At 40.6% G+C, this 21,289-nt stretch overlaps 1 protein-coding gene across 5 annotated transcripts in view; it reads left to right on the top strand.

The window, feature by feature from the left end:
• The window catches only part of Ppp1r12b (protein phosphatase 1 regulatory subunit 12B), a 211,956-nt gene that overhangs the window by 157,064 nt on the left and 33,603 nt on the right, over window positions 1-21,289 (top strand). The window contains exon 1 of one of the 5 annotated variants that reach the window (XM_052737022.1): window positions 9,052-9,770. The exons of the other annotated variants lie outside the window; for them this stretch is intronic. Within the exon in view, the coding sequence (XP_052592982.1) occupies window positions 9,669-9,770 (102 nt within the window). The 5' untranslated portion in view covers window positions 9,052-9,668. Of the gene's footprint in view, window positions 1-9,051; window positions 9,771-21,289 lie in introns of those variants that run through there. 5 annotated transcript variants of the gene reach the window in all.

The raw sequence follows: 21,289 nt of genomic DNA, 5'->3' as shown, positions 1-21,289 counted from the left end.
CTGGCTGGCCAGACTGGTCCCATTGAGCTGATCTGGCTTCAGTTGAGAGACTGACTCAGAGTGAACAAGGTGGAAAGTGACCAAGGAAGACTCCAACAGTAACTTTGGAACCACCACATCCACACTCATTCACACACATGTGAACACGAGTGTGTGCACACCCATACATGAGGGGAAAGATGTATAAGCTCCATCTGGGTCATTTTGTAAGTCCTGTTTTGCTTTTTCTCTCTGTTGCTCTCGTGTACCTTCAGATGACATCGTCTCCTCCCTTACTCCAAACAGCCCACCGGGATGCACACAAGCTTTTCAGTGGGTGTGTTTCTTGGTCTGATTTCTTTAGCTTTTATTGCCTTTTCATAAAGAACACAATCAGAAGGCCTTTATTAAATGGAAAGAATTGCCTGGCTTATCTCTGCTCTATATTTCCATGCATGTGTAGTGAAGGCCAACCCTAGAATGATTCATTTCAAAGGAGAAGTAAGGGCAAGAGATTCATTTTGTGATTAAATCCCTCATGTGTTTTTCTCACCCAGGAGCACCTGTGTAGGAGCCATTATTAGTTGTGTGATATCATCACTCATCTTGTCCATCCCTGCCAAAGGGGAGGATTTTCATGGCACATAAACCAAAGCAAAGGATTAAAATGGGAAAACGGAGCTTGAGAGACGGTTCAGTGCTTAAGAGCACTTTGCTGCCCTTGCAGAGGACTCGATTTCTGTTCCCAGCACACATGTGGTGGCTCACGGCTATCTCTAATTCCAACTCTAGGGGATTCAACACCTTCTGGCCTCTGTGGGCACCAGGCACATGTGTAGTGTATATACATACGTGTAAGCAAAGTACTCATAACATAAAAATAAATCTTTCAAATGGGAGAAATAGAAAGAGGAAGCTGACAGAGAACCTGTTCCCTTCAATATTTTTCATTCTCCTTTATTCCCCAAACTCTACCTGCAGCCTTTCTAGATACCTAGCAATAAAATACCAGTATACATGCACAGGCCAGTGAATGAGGCTCTTACAGACACTGAAGCTCTTCTGATTTAACTCTGTGCCATCAGAAGTACTTTAAAAACCACTTATTTAGGCTTGGGAATGCCACTCACTGTTTGAGTACTCTGAGTTCAAGCCTTCAACCAAACCACAACAACAAAAAATAGATGATTTGCTTGGTGTGAGATCAGAAACAAGTATGTAATGTATAGAAGGGCCTGGAGAAATGGCCCACGTTCATTTCTTAGCCTCTTGAAACTCCAGCTGCAGAGAATCTGATGCTCTATTCTGGCCTTTGTGGGAACCAAGTATACACAGCCCACACAGACACAGAGTTTTAAAAAATTCTAAAACATATAGAAGACTAGGGGTTGTTTTTTCTTTTTTAAGCCGTTAGGAGACTCTGTAGTTATGTAAATCTGAAGATCTCTTGGGATCTCTTTGGAGATAGGAATCATGTTGTAAAGAATTTTACACCTCTCTAATGGCACATTGCACGGAGAGTAAACAGTTAATAGTTTGTAGATGGATCAATGAAAGAAAAGTACCTGTTGATAATGAAAATAAAAATCTGTCTATTGACCATTGTATCCATAAACAGGCCTGAAAATGACTGTTCTATGTCCAGTTCTTGGCTTCAAAGAATGGGTAACCTATTTAAACTATAATTCTTGACTGGTAATATTTGAGTCCTCACCACTTCCCGAAATCTGAGCTAAAACGCACATATTACAGCAACTCAGTTTATTACAAACTAAGCCACTTAAAAGTTGATTTGTAGGAAGCAGCCAAGAAATTCTTGAAAGATGAGGTAATGTCTACCAAACTGTCAGGGTCCCCTCTGGGCCTCGAAGACCTTTGCCATCTGGAAGCTGTGCTCACCTTTCCTAGGAGACTTTCCCATAGTTTCGCTGTAGCAGAGTAAATACACAATGGTAAAGAATTCTTTTGCCACTATACCAAAAATGGAATAGTAGGTGTACTTCCAGACCAATGGTTCTCAAACTTCCTAGTGCTACGACCTTTTAATACAGTTCCTCACATTGTGGTGACCCCCAACCATAAAATTATTTTGTTGCTTCTTCATAACTGTAATTTTGCTACTGTTATGAACTGTAAATATTTGATATGAAGGCTGTCTAATATGCGACCACCAAGGGGTAGTAACCCACAGTTTGAGAACCACTGTTGTAGATGATTAAGTTTCAGGTTGGAAGATATTTCGAAAGAGTCTAGGATTAGACCTAGATTCCGACTACAGTCACCTAATGCTGCCATAAACTATAGCTCAGGCTCAACCCTGACATCTCGAGAGGTAACAGGACTGTCACAGGAGCGCTGCAGAAGTTGATCCTGCTCTCCTTTCTGTTGGTGAGAGTGTATGTGTGTGTGTGTGTGTGTGTGTGTGTGTGTGTGTGTGTGTGTGTGTGCTTGCTCACACACATGTACACACATGCACTCACACTCCGTGGAATGAATGTGGAGGTCACTTCTCACCTTCCACCTTGTTTTTAGGCAGGATACACTGATTTTGCTGCTGTGTAACATGATCCAGGCTAGTTGGCCGTGAGCTTCCTGTCAGTTCCCTTGTCTCCACCAGGTCCCATCCTGCAGTAGTGCTGGGATTTCAGGTGTCACCACCACATCTGGCTTTTCGGGGTTGAGCTCAGCTCATTGGGCTTGTGCAGCAAAAGCTTTTAACTGCTGAGCCATCTCCCCGCCCCCCCCCCCTTTCTTTTCTTTTTTTAATTCTATATTCTTTTAAAATTCTTCCTTCCCTCTCCCTAATTAAAACTTGAAAACTGAAGACAGAGGTAACTACCACTGGCCCCCTCTTTATGTGATAATGACACTTGATTTTGAGTTGTCAGCTAGTGGGGTGTCTTCTGTCATGATTTAGAAAAGTGAGTTGCCATTCCCAACATTCTTGCCTTGATATGATGTTAAGTACAAGTTCCTCTGGTGGAAACCTGTAACAGCAAGGCTGCCCGCCCCCCATGGCACACACCTTTAATCCCAGTACTCCAGAGGCAGGCAGATCTCTGAGTGTGAGGCCAGTCAGGGCTACAAAGTCAGACTCTGTCTCCAAAAACTTTTAGTGACATTCAGGGAATCTTTATGTCGTGTACCACATAAGTCTTAGCAGGCTGCATTTGAATTTCCATGTTTGTGTGGCCAACACTCTGACATTGGCCACCATAGTATCCTCATTCTCCTGCCTCGTGGCAGTGTCCACCAGCTCCCACACTGGTGATAGTGACTTTCAGTACTCTTTTCAGGCTTCACTGATCGAGGCTGTCCTTGGATTATGCCAGACTAAGTACCACCCTTGCTCTTCCCGGCAGCAAAAGCTATCAGTGTCTTCACATCAGCAGCTTCCAACTTTTTGCTGTAACTGAATATGAAATACATTCTACATTATGATCTGATACATACTGTGTCCATATATAAATGTATTCTGTGCAGCTAAAACAACAGTTTCAGGAAAGCATGATCCTCCTGTGTGACACATTCATGATTTACTGCTCTGTTTCACTTTTTATCCATCTGGATATGAGCCACTAACTTGATTTATGACCTATTAATGAGTCTCAAATTATAGTCATTGTACCCTCCCAAATGGTTGTCTGTTGCATTGAGAAACCCCGTCTGTGAAATCCTAGAGTCCTCTGAAACGAGAAGCTATTTCTCAGAGTTCTTTGGAGGTAAGACATCCCTTTGTCCTCTTTTCCCACCCTAGTAAGATTAAAGAGCTAGACTTCTTTTCTTTTTGTTTTGAAACAGTTTCAAACCACATAAATATTGAAATAGGACAAAGAACTCTTTGTTCCCTTCACCCAGCGACCCAATCCAAGTCTCACCCGTTGTCTCAATAATGTCCCTTCTGTACCCCTTGACTTGTGTGTGTCCAGTGCTTCGCCCTAATTAGACCCTGTCTGTGTGCTCAGCGCCGTGATGCCATGTCGTCACCGGAATGATGCTATACGTTCTTTTCCTGTCACACTCTTTGCCCTCCTCCCCGTGCTGTTCCCTGTGATCAGCAAATGAAGACGGCACATACCAAGAGTCTCCGTGGCAGAGTTCCTTTTGCTCTTTAGTGATTGATCAGTGTGTTATAAAGGAGTACTCTAGGATCTAGTAAAAGCCACTCACTCGCCCACTTTAACTGCTGGTTTGGGATTCATTGCTTTTCCTTCCTGAGCGAATTTTACAATGATAGTTTCTGAAACATGGCAGTTCTTTTTCTAACTTCATCACTCGTTCTACATTTTACCATAAGGAAGGACTTTCCTCATTTATTTCTATTATTGTTCGTTTCTTCATATTGATGTATATTCATGGATGCCTATTTTCTTCAATAGTTAGTTCATTGCTTTAATTTTTGGTATTCATATGTCCCTTTTCTAAACAGACTTTTGGTGTCTTCTTGTTACTTAGGGACCCAAGTTCATTTTCTTTTCCTTTCCCAACTCTGGAATTATCACTTTCCCAGGAGTCTGGTTCCTTTAGTTGAAAGTAGCATTCAGCAGCAGTAATCTAGGTGCTGGTCTCCAAATGCTAGTAGGGTATTGCTCTTCCCAGTCCCTCTTAGTAAGCAGAAGCAAGGAAATACATACACGTACACATTTCCATTTCATTATCTATATTGAAAATCGTGAACCATATCACTGTTTTCAATTCTGTACAAAAACACAGAAGTCATTCCAGCTTTCTTTTTTCCCCTTCATATTTCTATCTTTTTAAAAAACAATGGAAGCCTATTTTCTATGATCTTTAGTACATTTTCTCTTTTGTTCAGTGTCCTTGTCCCCTAACGATGCCAGGCTATGGCTTTATCACCATACCCTTCATGTATTCCAGGACTCTACCTTCCAAGAAATAAGATCAGGGACAAGGTAGGCAGAGGGAAAGGAGATTCTCTTAACCCTTTAATAGTAGCCTTCTACCTGGCTTGAAGAAAAGCAAGAGCAGGGACTAGAGAGATGACTCAGCAGTAAAGAGTGGGTACTGCTTCTTCAGAGGACTTGAGTTCAAGTCCCGGCACCCCCATCAGGCAACTCACAACCACTTGTAACTCCAGCTCCAGGGAATCTGATACCTCTGGCCTCTGTGTACACGTGCATTCACGTGATCACATGCAGACATACTCATAATTAAAAATGAAATCATTCTTTAAAAAATAAAAAAGAAGTCAGGCGGTGGTAGTGTACACTTTTAATCCTAGCACTTAGGAGGCAGAGCCAAGCAGATCTCTGTGGGTTTGAGGCCAGCCTGTCCTACAAAGAGAGTTCCAGTACAGCCAGGGCAACACAGAGAAACCATGTCTTGAAAAACCAAAACCAAAATGATAAATAAAAATAAAAAATGTAAATGAGCATAAAATGTGAAAGCTAGTATTTAGACTTTTGCCTCAGATTTTCATTTAGAGTTTTATATGTGTTTTATAAAGGCATATGTGTATCAGCCAAACACTTTTTATGATAACTCCCTTATATTGAGTATAGTCGTATTGGGTGCAATTTGATTAATTTTCTGTTTATTAACCCTAAAGCATATAACTCCACATTATATTTCACTATTTTGAACGTGACCCAAATAAAACTCACTGAGGTTAAAGAACCATGTCAGAGAGTTGAACAAAGGTTTAGCTTTCGCCCCAGGGTGTATGACTGTAAAGCCCACATGCTATCTCTCCAAAAGTACAGCATCAGCATGATGGCTGTCTTTTCTTTTGCTTTGATAAAACACCTGGAGAAAAAGCCAAATGGAGAAAAGGGATTTATTTTAGCTTACCATTCCAGATTACATTTCATCATAGCAGAGAAATCGAGGTGATAGGAATTTGAAACATCTAGTCACATCACATCCACGGTCAAGAGCAGAGAGAGAAACAGATCCATGCATGCTTGTTATTGCTTAGCTCGCTTCTCTTTTATGTGACCACCCAGGACCCAGACTCAGGGAATGGTGCCGCTCAGTTTAGGCTGGATCTTCCCACATCAGTTACAATCAAGGCAGTCTCTCTTAGACATGCCCACAAGCCAACCTGCTCTGGTAGACAGGTCCTCATTGGGACTGTCTTCATAGATGACTCAAGACTGTGTCACGTTAATGATTAAAACTAGCCATCCCAGTGGGAGCATGTTCACTGCTTGGTTTCATCACCAGCAGTTTGCCAAGTGTCACTTTTAAATTATGGCATTCCATTTTCTTGATTTGAATAATAAGAAAAAAACAAAACGAAAACATACCTGATTCATTAAGTTTTTCCTTTAAGTTTTGGGAGCATTGAGTCAATGGGGGCTCTGAGCAGGATTCACTCTGTAAGGGTTTTCATTTGTTGTTCACAAGTTTGGTTTATGTCAACGCAAACACAAACCCTTTATTAGCTTGTTCTTGTGGTTAGAGACTGTTGAACTGACTGCCTGGGACTCTTAATTCATTTATAGTCACCAACCCCTTCCCTTTATCTTACCTAGAAGAAATAAAACAGATGAGCCCATCGTTTTGTCTTGCACCTCTGAAATAAATTGTATTTTAAGCAATTATAAAGCTTAGCTCATGAAGTCTTATTTCTGGGATTTTTTCCTAGCCAGGCTCTTTGGCTACTGACTCAATTTGAGAAGAATAGTTTCAGTTAGCAACTGAAGAATTCTTGCCTGGGGAGGCAAAGAAGAAAGCAGTTCTTAATCAGATACCCCCATGCTGATTGTCTTAAGGGACAGTGTGGTTATGTCATCATCAATGTCTTTGGCCAGGACATTAAAATTTAAAATGGACCAATATGGAGACAAAGGTAGATTGTTTGACTCTCTGAGTCCTACTTTAGAAATGATACTGCAGAGGTGTAGAACTGAAAACTAGATTCTCTGTATAACTGCAGCCAAGTACATTTCCTTTCTGTTCTTTTCATTGGGATAGGAAAGATGCTTTCATTTTCATGGGGGAATTGATGTTTTTTGAATCAGATAAATACATTTTTTGGCAAGATTGAAGAAAATAAATATATAAAAGAGCAAGTGAACAAAGAGAGAGTTTAGATTCAGCTTTCTGGAGAAGTTATCTTTGGTCTAGACTTTAATGTATTCCTGTGAGTGTCTCAGATGCTCTACATCCCCTTTAAGGCCATGGTTTTCTTGAAGACCTTGATTGGTAAGTAGGTCTTTCCACATCAGTTTTCATTCACCTGAATCAGGAGGGTTCAGCCCTCATTAGTGGTGTTCTTGCTCACTTCTGCTGGCTGTGTGTCTTTGGCCAAGTGTTTAACCTTTTAGAACCTAAGTTTCTTCATCCATTAGATAATAATGTAACAATGTACTTTTCAGCATTGTTGAGGAAAGAAGATAACATCTGATATATGGGAACACTTTAAATGACATAAAAGAATTTGTCAATGTTAGAACTTCCTTAAATAGACATATGATATAACTGAGAAGAGGCAACAATAGCCATTTAAGAATAAAGAGGTTTATAGTCAGTCCTTCTCCAATTTCTAGGAAGTGTGAAGTTACTATATAAACTATAGAGAAACAGATCCAGAAACTGTGGCTGAGTTGTTCTTACTGTCCCTTTAAAAAAAATAGTGTAACCATGATGACATAATGTTCATTCAACATTTGACAGGGTTAACTATGTAAGATAGATCCATAATATAAAATTCATAGATTGGGGATCAGTAAAATGGCTCAGTGGCTAAAGGCTGTGATTCCAAGCCTGACAACCTGAATTCAATCCCTGGAACCCACATGGTGAAAAAAAATGCTCCCCAAGTTGTTGTCTTCTGACTTACGCGCGCGCGCACACACACACACACACACACACACACACACACACACACACACACACACGGCACATGTGCACCCACATCAGACACAGACAAAATAAATATCCCCAAAAAATTCACAGATAAGAATTCTCAAAATAATTGGCCTTTTACATGGAGCCTATAATTCCAGTCTGTTGTAGGATTAACGAGTCTTAAGGAATTGTTTTCAGATTGAAAGTGAATCATGACTTCATTATAAATCCTTCTTAAACTGCAGTCATCAAATTAACCCCCAAGTAGATGATCACTTTTGCTTATTTAATTTCATAAAATTAGTGTTTGGAATAAAGAAGATATCAAAACAATTGAGGCAGAAGAGCTATTAGTTGGAAGGATTTAAGGGAGAAAAAGTATAAATTTCACGTGGAAAGGGGAGGGTGGGATAGAGTTTCCAAGAGCCCTGAGGGAAATGAGTTGTTACTTTGGGGATAAACCCATTGGCTTAGAAAGCATTTGGCTTAGAAATGTTGGACAGAGGAGTGATGACAACAGAATGCAAGAGATTAAATTTGAGATGTTTCTTCAAGGCCAAATCCAAACTCCTTCAACGCCCAGCGAAGAAATTCCTTTCTTGTTAACTCTTAGTTTTCTCTGTGCTGCTGAGTCCTGTCGTCTTGAAGTCCCAAAACTGTCACCTATTAACAGTTGGTTCTCTCCACCTTTGTGCCACTTTCAAATCTTCTTCCTTGCTGTTTGGTGTCTTAAGAAACTGCCACATTTCTAATAGCGACTTAGCCAATAAGATCTCTGGTCTTCAGAGCTTACCGTGCAGTGGGCCAGAGTTTCAAACTGCTGGCCTTTATCACAATGCAGGATGACAGGGCATTGAAACTTCACATAAAAGGCTTGAAGGTACTTTCTTATTTCTGTCTGGGCTTGTTCCTGGAGAGATATCAGAGTTGAAAATCACCATTCTTGTATGCAAAAAAAGCGTTTAGAGAAATCAGTCTTAGCAACTGCTGTCTGCTCTGGGGTAGTAACTACTGGAGGTTGTGGGGTTGCCCCTAGACACGCCTGCAGCCTCCATTCCTAGAAGCCAGGGGCTTTCTTTTCCTTCTGCAAGTGGCAACCGAGTTCTGGGTTGAAAGTGAATCCTTGCCCTTGGCTACTCTCCAGCATTCCTCGCTGAGCGAATGGGGATTTGGAATGTCAGAAAATAGAAGAGGGAGGGGAAAGATGTGCGTATGACTCTGAGTGTTTAGAGCAAAGGCAGCTCGTCTGGAAGGACTTAGGGAAGCTTGACTTCCTCAGACTGCTTCCTTCTCATAAACTTAGTTCCTTCTTTGTGTTTTTAGTTGTTTAACCTGAGTTTAGCCCGGCGATTCAAACCCTTACAGCCCAGTGGAATCAGGCTAAGCAAGGACAGGGTGGCTTCTGGAGGACTTGTGTTTCTTCCTTCTGGATAAAGTGACAGTACTTCTCCTCAGACTCTTCTGCAGCAAGATCCAGAACCGTCACTCCTCTGGGATTTAATCTGGAGTCGTCAGGAGCCCAGATTCAGGTTTTATTCAAGAGCCAACCTGAGTAAGAAGCGACCTTTGAGAATCAAGAATCTGGTCTAGGCATGAATGGTGGTGTTTGGCACATGCCTTACCCTGCTCACACTTGTGATTGAAGCTGAATTGAAATATTGATGGGACACGACTCTCAGACTCTGTAACTGAGGACTGGTTCAGAGCTCAAGACTATAATTTACAAGGCGGTTTTTATCCTTTATTTAGTTCCATCCAAAGTCATCTTGTATCAACTCAAAAGGAGAGATTCTGTCAGAGTAATCTACAGGGACAGTTCTCAGCTTTGTGTGAAGAATCCAGAGGTTGGGTGTCTGTCTACAACCCCGTGAACCATGTCCTCTTTATATACACGAAGTAAAGAATTCACACGGAATAGGAAATCTCAGTCTGATTCTCCCCCGGCATCTCCCTCCCCAACTGCCAAGACACTCCGAGTAAGCCTTTTGTATTTATGTCTGATCATAGTTATGTCGAAGGTGGGAAATGTGTTTCCATGTACCTTGCAGGTTGAGACTGAGAAAAGGGGCATTTCAGAATATATAGAAGTCAGTTAAGGAGGAAGCTTGCAAGTGAAGCCCCAGATAGCTCTCCTTAAAGGGGTTGTGATTCACAGTACTTGATACCGTCTTAAGTAAAGCAGACTAAATAATTCAGGCTACAGCTTCTGTCTTTTCGCTTTTAATATGTTGTAAACTGCTTGGCAGTAAGATTCTGGGGAGTTTTTTGTTGGATGTGTTTTATTGTTTAGTTTTTGTTTTAGTTTGTTTGTGCTTGGTTGGTTTTTTGTTTGGTTTTGATTTGGGGGTTTTGGGGGTGTTTTTGTTTTTGTTCGTTTTTGGGCAGGGTCTTACTATAGAGTGTTGGTTGGCCTGGAGCTTGCTGTGTAGACCAGACTGGCCTCAAACTCATAGAGATCCGCCTGCCTCAGCCTCCCAGGTACTGGGAATAAAGGCGTGTGCCACCCTTAGTAGGTTTTAGGGTTTTATCACAATGTGTTATGGGGATTTTCTTTCTTTCTTTCTTTCTTTCTTTCTTTCGTTCTTTCGTTCTTTCTTCCTTTGTTTTGTTTTTTTCGGGACAGGGTTTCTCTGTGTAGTTTTGGTGCCTGTCCTGGATCTCACTCTGTAGACCAGACTGGCCTTGAACTCACAGGCTTTAATTTTTTTAACTCATTTTTAGTTGCTGTTTTTCCTGTGTTTTGTGGATCAATACTATGTTTCAAGAGAAAAAGCTCCCTAATGGCATGAAGCTGTGTGCATCAAATTTTCATCATTTCCAAGTTCTGTATGCATATTCATATGTGTGTGCATGAGACAGTGTATGCCTTTACCTGATTTATATGTCTCTGTGAGTAATAAAAAGTCAGAGTGAATTAAGACTTGTGGATACCAGCAGCCTTCCACTCAGGTACCATCAGGAAACTCCTTTGACAACCAGCTGGGTTAAGGAACTTGTGATATCATGGGCAGGGCCCTTTAAGACTTTCTCCATTTCCTCTGGTCACTAGCTCTGCTTAATTTTTTAACATAGGGACATTTGTATCTAACTCAGTGTCCTCCTGGTCAAAAGCTGGCAAAGGCAAGACATGCCACCACTGGCAAATGAGCAGTGAGAAGCCCTGATGGGCATATTAGGTAGCAGGCAAGGAGCAGCTCCCTCTAGGGAGCTGGACTGCGCTGTAACATACACACAGCAGCGTAAGAAGAGGGCAGTCAGGATTCCTTATTTGGAGAGCTGTGGGGTTTTGCAAGAAACCTCAGCAGACTGCGGCTTCTTTTTATTGTTTTATTTTCATTTTTCAGTGGCTTCCTCCAAGTGTAGGTTATCATATAGTAAAATTTGGGAGGCAGCATATTGGTCTGCAACTCCAGCTAGAGATACTTAGTTACTAGAGTCCCCCAAAAATCTTATGTACTATTTTGCTCATAGTCCTTTATGTGAGAGGACCACGAGAGTGCTGTACAGTGTCACCACTACTGAGCTCCTGGGTTCCTGGAGTATTTCTTCTCGTGGACTGTACCTCCCTCACCACAAGGCTCCAGGCCCTTTTTGCAGCAGCCATTGGATATTTTCTTGTGGCCCCTAACTGATGTCCACAAAACTGGGCAGCGCTACTCCAGCTAATGCTTCCGTGCGCTGCCTTCCCCCTCATAGCCCATAGCGCCTTTGGGTGTAAAGAGCCCCTTGTTATTACCCTTGTTATTGTGGTTCATGGAAACCACAGCCCCCAGGGGCATCTGGGATACCTGGGACCGCTCAGCAAGCTTGTTTAGCGACTGCCCTCCTTTTTTCTTTTTCCTTCCTTAGCATCTGGTGCTCCTTCTTGTCTCCACTCTTTCTATCCTGGTTCTCTTACCTCCCACCCCTGCCTTTTAGACAGAGAGCACAGTGGGAACAAATTTGAGAGTTTAAATTACAGGAAATCAGAACACGGGTAGTGACTACTTCTCAGTTTTAGTGGCCGGAGGCTGTAGATTCCCACCATAGCATCAGTTTACTGTAACTAACTTCCAGTGTCCAGATGGCTTGAGGCCATACTGTAGAGAATGTTGATTTTCATATGGCTTTGGTGGGAATGTCTTTAATGACTGAGACAGAGAAAGATGTGCAGAAGTAATTTGGAGGCTGTTGACTCTTGGGACTAGTTACCTAGCTAGGAGTCATCTCATGAGATTTCACTAGTCTATTCATTTAACTCTCATGTTTGACTAATTGGGGTACTCTGTAAAAACTGGTTTGGGGTGTACCTGAACAATGCATTTATTGTGATCTTGTGCTCATATGTCTTCTGAAGCCTAGTTGCAACAGGTTGGTTCTCTGCCGCCCGAAAGCTGAGTGTTAATGGGTTACATCAAAGAGGTGTGGCTTGCCTAGCATCGCTTGGATATAGGAAGTGGCCGAGGTTTCAGCTCAGCTTTCTCTGCCTCCAAAATTTTATCCGAAACACTGAGTTTAGAGCAGATAGATTTGGAGGTCAAGGATCTGCTTATGGGCCAAAATAATAGTTCAAAACTTAGGTAGCTGCAGGAATCTAAAAGTTATCCATAGTAGGGATATGGGAAACTGAAATTGCAGGGAAGAGGAACACTGTGTCTGTAGACCAAGGGAGGCAACTGACAGGCCGTAATTGAATCTCTTGTGACTGGTTCTTAAATTCCAGTCATGCCCTCTGAGGCCAAAGACACCACAGATCCCGAGGCCTTGTAGGCCTCAGATTTCTCTTAAAGAAAATGACTAGGTCTTTACAGTAAAGACATGGCCAATTAATTATTCTGTCTTCCAATTCCCTCTCCCCGTGTAGTTTTATTGTATCATTGAAAAGGTGCAGTCCCTGATTGATCCAACATTCTTCAAAGCAGGACTGAATTTTTGAACAAGTGTTTAAAAGTGTGTTAATATTCTAGTGGTGGTAAAGGAGCTAACTATGAAATGCTTCCATGTAAGGAAAATGTCCTCGGAGAGGTTTTAAATAATGGCTGTTTACCTACAGAATATTTTGGACATTTTGTTCTTCAACAAATGTCCAGGAAACCCTATGGATCAATTAAAACTAGCTGACTAGATATTATTTTTAACTTGTGAAAACAAAGGCAGGATGATTTTTAGTGAGGTTAGAACAGAAACTGTTTTATCACATACCTTTACTTTCAAACACTTGGCAGTAGCTGATACTTTTTGAATTACGTAATGCCAGATTTCTGTACTCAGTAAGCCTGCCACCTTCTTAATAATATAAGAGTTTAATCCAGGGCCAGCAAGATGGCTTAGCAGGTTAAGACACTTCTTACTAAGCTAAAAGTGTTTGATTCCCAGGAAATGATGGAGAAGAGGACCAACTCCCACAAGTTGTCCTCTGAGCTCTGTACAAATGCATGTGCACATAGACAAAATAATAAATAAATAAATAAATAAATAAATAAATAAATAAATAAATAAGCAAAATGAAACAAACAGACCCTCCTGCCTGCCTGTATATTGTGTGGCTTTCTCCCCCGTGAAGTATCACTCATATCTGAATAGAAGAAAGTACATGTCCTTAACAGTCAAGATTCATGTTTACTTTTGCTCATTCATATTTTTATTTTATTCTCTGAACATAAATTATACTGTTAAACATGATTTTAAAAAATACCCCGGCCGGGCGGTGGTGGCGCACGCCTTTAACCCCAGCACTCGGGAGGCAGAGCCAGGCGGATCTCTGTGAGTTCGAGGCCAGCCTGGACTACCAAGTGAGTTCCAGGAAAGGCGCAAAGCTACACAGAGAAACCCTGTCTCGAAAAACCAAAAAAAAAAAAAAAAAAAAATACCCCCTTAAAGGCTGGAGAGATAGATGGCCCTGCAATTAAAAGTGCATATTACTCTTCTATACATATATACATATACATACATATATATGTTGGTTTCCAGCAACCACATGCTGACTCACAACCATCCATAATTCCAATTCCAGGGAATCCAGTGACCGCTGTGGGTACCAGGCATGCACATGATAAACATATATACATGCAGAAAAAAACATTCTTTCAGATAAATAAAATTAAAAAAAAAACAACCCTGGTGTGAAGGTGGCATATGCCTATAAATCCAGCTCTCAGAGTACTGAAACAAAAATTCTAAGATCATGGGGCTGGAGAAATGGCTTAGTAGTTCAGAGCACTGGCTGCTCTTCCAGGGAACCCAGGTTCAATTCCCAGTACCCACATGACAGCTCACAATGGTTTGTAACTCCAGTTCCAGGGGATCCAACATCCTCCCTTCACACAAACACACATGTAGGGAAAACACCAATGCACATAAAATAAAATATAAATATAAAAAGAAGAAAAGAATTCTAAGGTCATAAATTTGAGACTAGCCTTGGCTACGCAGTTGAGTTCAAGGCCAGGCTCAGCTTGTCTTCTCTAAAACAAACAACCAAACCACCACCCTTTATCCACCTGTCCTCTCCGTCCTCCTAAACCGTGCAGCCTACACTGAGAACGGTTGTGGCATTGCGAGTTTCCTGTAGATTTGAAGTAACTTCTTTAGTGAGTTCCTTGGCATCTACACTCATTTCTCATAGTTTAGCATCTCTTGTATCTAAAGTATTTAGTCTGGATTGCTTCAGATCTAACATCCCTCTGAGCTATTGATCTGTTATCTGATCTGTCACTCTGGAAAAACAGAACCATGTCTCTTCGTAGCAGAAACTCTCTTCTCTTACCTCGAAGCAGCTGGAACTTAAGATGCCTGGTTCATACAACCACCAGAAAGGCTTCTTTTCAGAGCAGTTTTTCAACATTAAAATTCTAAGCCGGGTCTACTTGTGATCTCAACTGCTCGGGAGGCAGAGGCAGGAAGATCAATAAGTTCAAGGACTGCCTGGACACCTTAGTGAGACCCTGTCTCAAAATAAGACACACACACAAAAAAAGCCAGCGCTGAGGAATCTTAGTCATAAAGTCTGGAATGTACAAGGCCCTATGTTAAGTCCCAGTGCTACCAAAATTTAAATAGAAAAAAATTAAAAATTTTGAACACATATGTTTAGTACCAAAGTATTATTTGCTGATTAAAATATGCCCCTTTAATATAGTATGATGTAACTGAGAACAGCTCTCAGGAGGCTGAGGCAGAAGGATCACAAGATTAAAGTCAGTCTGCCTGAGCTATGTTACAAGACCTAGTCTAACCTACAGCCATGTAGGCTCATCATTTTTGCTAGGTGGATGCTACTCTTCCTCAAAGCAATACAAAGATTTTTAAGACTTATTATACTTTCATTTACTTTACAATTTAATTTCAATCTAAAAACACTTAGTGTTTCACACAGTCTTTAAAATAGCTACTTATGTTTTACATGGCATCATGCAATCAAAGAAGCTTGTTGGATTGGAGGCTGTAATGACATGCCACTGTCAGATAACCAACACCCAGTGCATAAAAAGCAGGTCAAGATCAGAACCAAAAGAGAGCTAAAAAAGAACAAAAGGCTGACGAAGTCCAACTCCATTTCCCCTCGGCCTTCTGAGTACAATTAACTGTCAGCTCACCCAAACATGAGATAGAGAGAAAAACCAAGCCAAGCCATGTGAATGGTCTGGGAACGTCTTCAAACTTGAAAAACACAATCCCTGGCTACACAACCATTGTGTATCGAAAATAAAACTAGAATTCAGCTGCAAACTCATAACCAATTGACTCTCAGCTTCCTAAATTTCTGGATCCTTTGAGAACAGAAGCTTATTACTGTAACAGAAAGCTGACTACAGTGTTCCCAGGCAAGGAAAGCAGACCCAGGGCCTGCTGTCTCAATGATACGGTTTCCGTCGTAACTGCAAACAGACGGCTGTCACTTCTGTTTTACACTCGGTCCTTTCTTTATGGGACCTTCATTCCTTAGACATATTTATCTCTCATAGCTTTCGTCATTACTATCAATCTTTTCAGTCTGTAATTAATTTATTATGTACTGAGCTCTAGATCAACTATAGGATTAATATCTCTTATCTGCAATGTACAGGATCAAAAGTGTCTCAGATCTCCATCTCTCTTTCTCTGTTTCTTATATACTTTAAACATGTAGTGTATAGATGATTTTAATTTAATTTAATTTTTTTTTTACTCAATCTTTAGTACACCTCCATTTTTAATGTGACATGAAATGGGATTTTCTCCTTGTGGCATCATGTTGGCCCTCAAAGTTTTCAATTCTGGAGCCTTTCAGATTGTGGCTTAGGTAGGCTACAGGTACATTTTCTGAATGTCACTATCTGAATATCCCACAGCACCTCTTATCCAGTCAATCCTGACATGAAAACACGCTTCTGCCTCTCACTGTTGACAGTTCAGTTTGTTCTGTTTCCTGTCGCTTTCCCACGGCCATCCCTGCTCCCATTCTATCAGCCCTCAAGCTTTGTCAGCTCACCATCTAAACAGCAGAATGCTTCCTGTGCTCCCTGGAGAACATCTCAGACCAGTGCCCTGCCATGTCTCACCCCAATCCCTGCCATTGGGGGACACCTGACTTGAGCGGCTCCCACGCCCTCCAGCATTCAGCTTCCAATGCTTCTTTCTCTAATATGCAACTTGGGTCACAACTCTACTTCAAATCATCAATCCTGTGTCCACTGCATAACTCCCCAAATCCTAAGAGTGAAAGACGAAGAGCCACATGGCATGATCCCTTCTTTCCTATTATAAATGTATCTTTCATTCTAGCTACACTGAACTGCAGCTCTCAAAACAATGTCCTATTTTCTCACGCTTCTCCCTCTGCCCCTGTCATACGGGTCGGTCTGCTTTGCCATCTAGCTTCTATTGTCCTTCACACACAAAGCTAACACATTTTTTTCTACTTGAGTCAATAAAAATACTCCAAACCTATGTCCTTTTAGAAAATTCATCTCCCTGGATATGAACTTGGTTTTTCATCTCTCCAATTAGAAAATATGTCTTTCATTTATGAATTTCAGCATACAAAACAGGAGTTATAACATAGCAAATGCTCATGATGTATTAATTGTGAAAGAATTATTAATAGAGCAGATTGGTTGGCACATGGCACAGTCTATAATCCCAGTTTTTCAGAGAGTTGAGACAGGAGGCTTGCCCATGAGTCAAGACTAGCCCATATGAGACCACACATCAAAACAGAGCAGGTGACTTATTACCTACTTACCATGGAACCATGGTATTACAGAGGCAAGAGCAAGCCACAGCTTACATGAAAGGAGCTAATGCCTTCAAAACTCCCAGTCTTTCTGCTCAATACACTCTGGCTTCAGAAGCTACCTTATCAAGGCTCTATGTAGGGCATGGATTAACTAAGCCAGTATACACATACTTAGAACTTCAGTAATAGTTTCCAATGGGGACCTACTTTCATTCCTACAGACTCTATCAGTACTACCCAGAAGGATTCCTTGGACTAAAGAATCACAGTTTGTTGACTTTTCTTGAGTGGAATAAAACAAACAAAAATGGATAGTGGCTTTAATTAGGCAGAAAAAATGGTTAACAGATTGCACCGTAATTAGCATTATTCACCCAGAAAAATGTTTCTCATTCCATGATAATGAATTATAAAGTGGAGTTTAATGAAGCAAAACAAAAAGGATTCCAGATTGGTAATGCCCCAGATGTAGTATCCTAAGTAAATAGCATAAAATAATATATTATTAAAGTATTTGGTGTTGGACAGAGTTATACAAAGCACCTCTCAAGACTGATAATACCTAAGGATGAAAAGTGGAGAGGCAGACTGCCTTTGTCCTGAAAACCAGAGTCCTTACATAAATAAGCTCCTGTGAAAGCTACAACCTTTTATCATTCAGTTTATCTAATGTAATGATTAGAAGTGATTATAAAATAAAGCAAACAGATTAACTGTTCCCTTTGTGTAAACAAGTAGTTGGTATGAAAAATAGTTATGTAAAACCTTTTCAATTTCAATGTTAGACCTGAAGCAATCCAGACTAAATGCTAGTGATCTTGGGCTACAAATACAGGTCAGATCCTTGTATCATAAATGAGCAATTCAATGAACAATTGCATAATTAAAAGATTTCTAGAACTCAAGATATTCAGATGCTGATCCACTTACTTCAAGATGTAGTTAGCAGAGTTATTATCAAATAAGCATTACACTTTAGCTACCTGCTAACATTTATCTATGTGTGTGTATGTGTGTGTGTGTGTATTCTATAGTTACGTTCTTTCTCTCTCACACACACGTCCTAGAGAGATGGAGAGCTGAGATACTTTTGATCCTGTACATTGCAGATAAGAGATATTAATCCTATAGTTGATCTAGAGCTCAGTACATAATAAATTAATTACAGACTGAAAAGATTGATAGTAATGATGAAAGCTATGAGAGATAAATGTGTCTAAGGAATGAAGGTCCCATAAAGAAAGGACCGAGTGTAAAACAGAAGTGACAGCCGTCTGTTTGCAGTTACGACGGAAACCGTATCATTGAGACAGCAGGCCCTGGGTCTGCTTTCCTTGCCTGGGAACACTGTAGTCAGCTTTCTGTTACAGTAATAAGCTTCTGTTCTCAAAGGATCCAGAAATTTAGGAAGTTGAGAGTCAATTGGTTATGAGTTTGCAGCTGAATTCTAGTTTTATTTTCGATACACAATGGTTGTGTAGCCAGGGATTGTGTTTTTCAAGTTTGAAGACGTTCCCAGACCATTCACATGGCTTGGCTTGGTTTTTCTCTCTATCTCATGTTTGGGTGAGCTGACAGTTAATTGTACTCAGAAGGCTGAGGGGAAATGGAGTTGGACTTCGTCAGCCTTTTGTTCTTTTTTAGCTCTCTTTTGGTTCTGATCTTGACCTGCTTTTTATGCACTGGGTGTTGGTTATCTGACAGTGGCATGTCATTACAGCCTCCAATCCAACAAGCTTCTTTGATTGCATGATGCCATGTAAAACATAAGTAGCTATTTTAAAGACTATGTGAAACACTAAGTATTTTTAGATTGAAATTAAATTGTAAAGTAAGTGAAAGTATAATAAGTCTTAAAAATCTTTGTATTGCCTTGAGGAAGAGTAACATCCACCTAGCAAAACACTAAGCCTACATGGCTGTAAGTTAGAAGGGGTGAGTAGGAAGTGGGCTGGATCCACAAACACAATGTTTCACTTGAGTGCTAAGGAATTTATTTGACCTTGATCCCTCTAGTAGTCATCAAGCATTGGGAGACCCAAAGGACTAAAGAGGAACAAGAGAGACAGCATGGAAACTTGGGAGAAACTAGCACTTTGAGTAGCTGTCATTTACAGAGCATGTGCTGCCCGGCGCAGCACCAAGGACTCACATTTGTTACCTTTCTTAGTGCTATCAGTAACCTTCAACCCTGAGTACCATTGTCCCCATTTCACTGATGAAACCACTGAAACAGAGGGAATTAGTTATCTAAGATCTCATAACTGGAGATGCTGCAGCAGCAATCAGGATCCAGAGTCTGTCTAACTGTACTCAGGATGTGCAGCTGCCCCAGGGACAGCGCTGTGACTCCATGGAATAGTCCTAGACTATTGCCAGTATTCCGATTATTGGGATTGATTTGAAAAAGAAGATGAGGGCAAGTCAACCTATTTTAAAGGAAGGAAACCCTTGCAGAATAATTGGAAAAGTGACAATTAAAAAAATTTTAAAGAATTTTATATCATTTTAATTTGGAACTTTAAAATTAGAATTAAGATGAAATAAATTCCTTAACACTCAAGTGAAACATATTATTTGTGGATCCAACCCACTTCCTTCTTACCCTTTCTGACCTAAAGCCATTTAAACTCACTATTTTGCAGTCTGGATGCAGCGATTGGCTTCTTCCTTTAGATAGGAGAAAAGAAAATGTGCCATGCCTTGTGGTGGTATGACCTCACATCATGTCTAGTGTGTCTGTCAATTATATATAAATTGTTTCTCTAAAGCCATTTTTAGCACTCAAAAACAGATCCTTATAGTCAAGTGATTTTATTGTTTTGTTTATATTATTAATTTGCTTTGTAAATAAATTTGAAACAAATATTAGAACTTGGAACCTATTAAGTTATAACAAGTTTGGATAGAGTAGAGCTTGAATTACTAAGGGTTTTCTTACCGGAAGGACCGTTGCCCTGCCTCCAGGCTACAACATTTCCTCTGCTGAGGTCTACATTTTAATAGACCCAGTCAGCTCTGGGAAACCCCGAAATCCAAACAACTGTGTGCTTGAAGATTCCATTTCCCTGCGGTAGAATAAAAATGGAATAATAATTTCTTTAATTCAGTTTTGTTTTTTGTTTTGTTTTTACCTTTTGGAGTGCTGTCTTTCAGAGCAAAGTAACATTATGGGGTAACTGTAGCTCTAGCAAAGCCATAACCTGTGGCAGATTTCCTCTAAGTCACACACAATAGTGTCATTTTTAGCAACTACAGCTTCAGACTCTAGGATGTCTGTGACCTTCCTTAAAGCCTTGTCCTAGATCACTAATTAGTCTCTCCTTTTTTGTTTACTGCAAGAACCATATACTCTGACCCTTGATTGCATTCAGTTTATTTCTTGCCTTGCTCGGTTTTGTAAGTGTGCTTAGAAGATCAAAGAGTTGTGTCTTAGATTTTGTAATTGTATATTTATTACTCGATGTCACTGGCAAGGCTGGCAATACACAGGCACTTAGTGAAAATGTAGAGTGAACAGGCTGTCTGTCTAAGATTTGGACACTCTGCTCTATTCCCATTCGACTGTTTTGAAGAGTCAGAGGCTACATGCAAGAGAGTGCCATTTCTGAACTGAAAGCTGAACATGGGTTATCCCAAGACAATTCAATGGTTCCTATTTATCATGCTAGTACATCTGTAGCTCCAAAATAAATGAGTTGATATTTTGGTTTCTGTGAGACAAAAAGAAAAAGTTAAAACAGAGGAAGTCCCTGGCCTGTAGAGCTTACTAAGTTTGATCACATGTTACTTAGGCTTAGGCTCTTGAGATTATTTTCCTCTTGAATTTTCACTGTTACTGTGTGTAGTGCTACAGTGTGTGGATAGAGGTCCAAGGACAGCCTGTGAAGTCGGTTCTTTCCGCTGACCCTTTTGTGAGTCGGGTTGGCAGACTTGAGTCGTTGTGGGAAAGTGTCTTACCATTTGAACCACCTTGCCAGCGCTTTCACTTTGGGTTGTGAAATCTAGGAAGACCTTTTCAAAGTTTTCATTAATAGCTTGCTCTAAATTAAATTTAAATGACTGCTTTCCAACAAGCTGTGGCATTTACTATGTAAAAAAAAAAAAAAAAAAAAAAAAAAACCATCCCAGCTAGGCATGGCGTCACAAGCTCATCATCCCACCACTGGGGAGGTAGAGGTGGGAGGATCAGAAGTTCAAAGCTACTTAGCTGCACCGTGATTGTGAGGACAGTCTCGGGTACATAAGACCACGTCTCATAAACACAAAACACACTCACATGCACACAAAGCCATGGTT

The sequence above is a fragment of the Peromyscus californicus genome, unplaced genomic scaffold (assembly GCF_007827085.1).
Source record: "Peromyscus californicus insignis strain IS unplaced genomic scaffold, ASM782708v3 Scaffold_14__1_contigs__length_90479793_seg_2, whole genome shotgun sequence".
In the NCBI taxonomy this organism is placed as follows: Eukaryota; Metazoa; Chordata; class Mammalia; order Rodentia; family Cricetidae; genus Peromyscus; species Peromyscus californicus.
The sequence above is the reverse complement of the archived record's forward strand: the minus strand, read 5'-3'. Positions and strand labels throughout refer to the sequence as shown.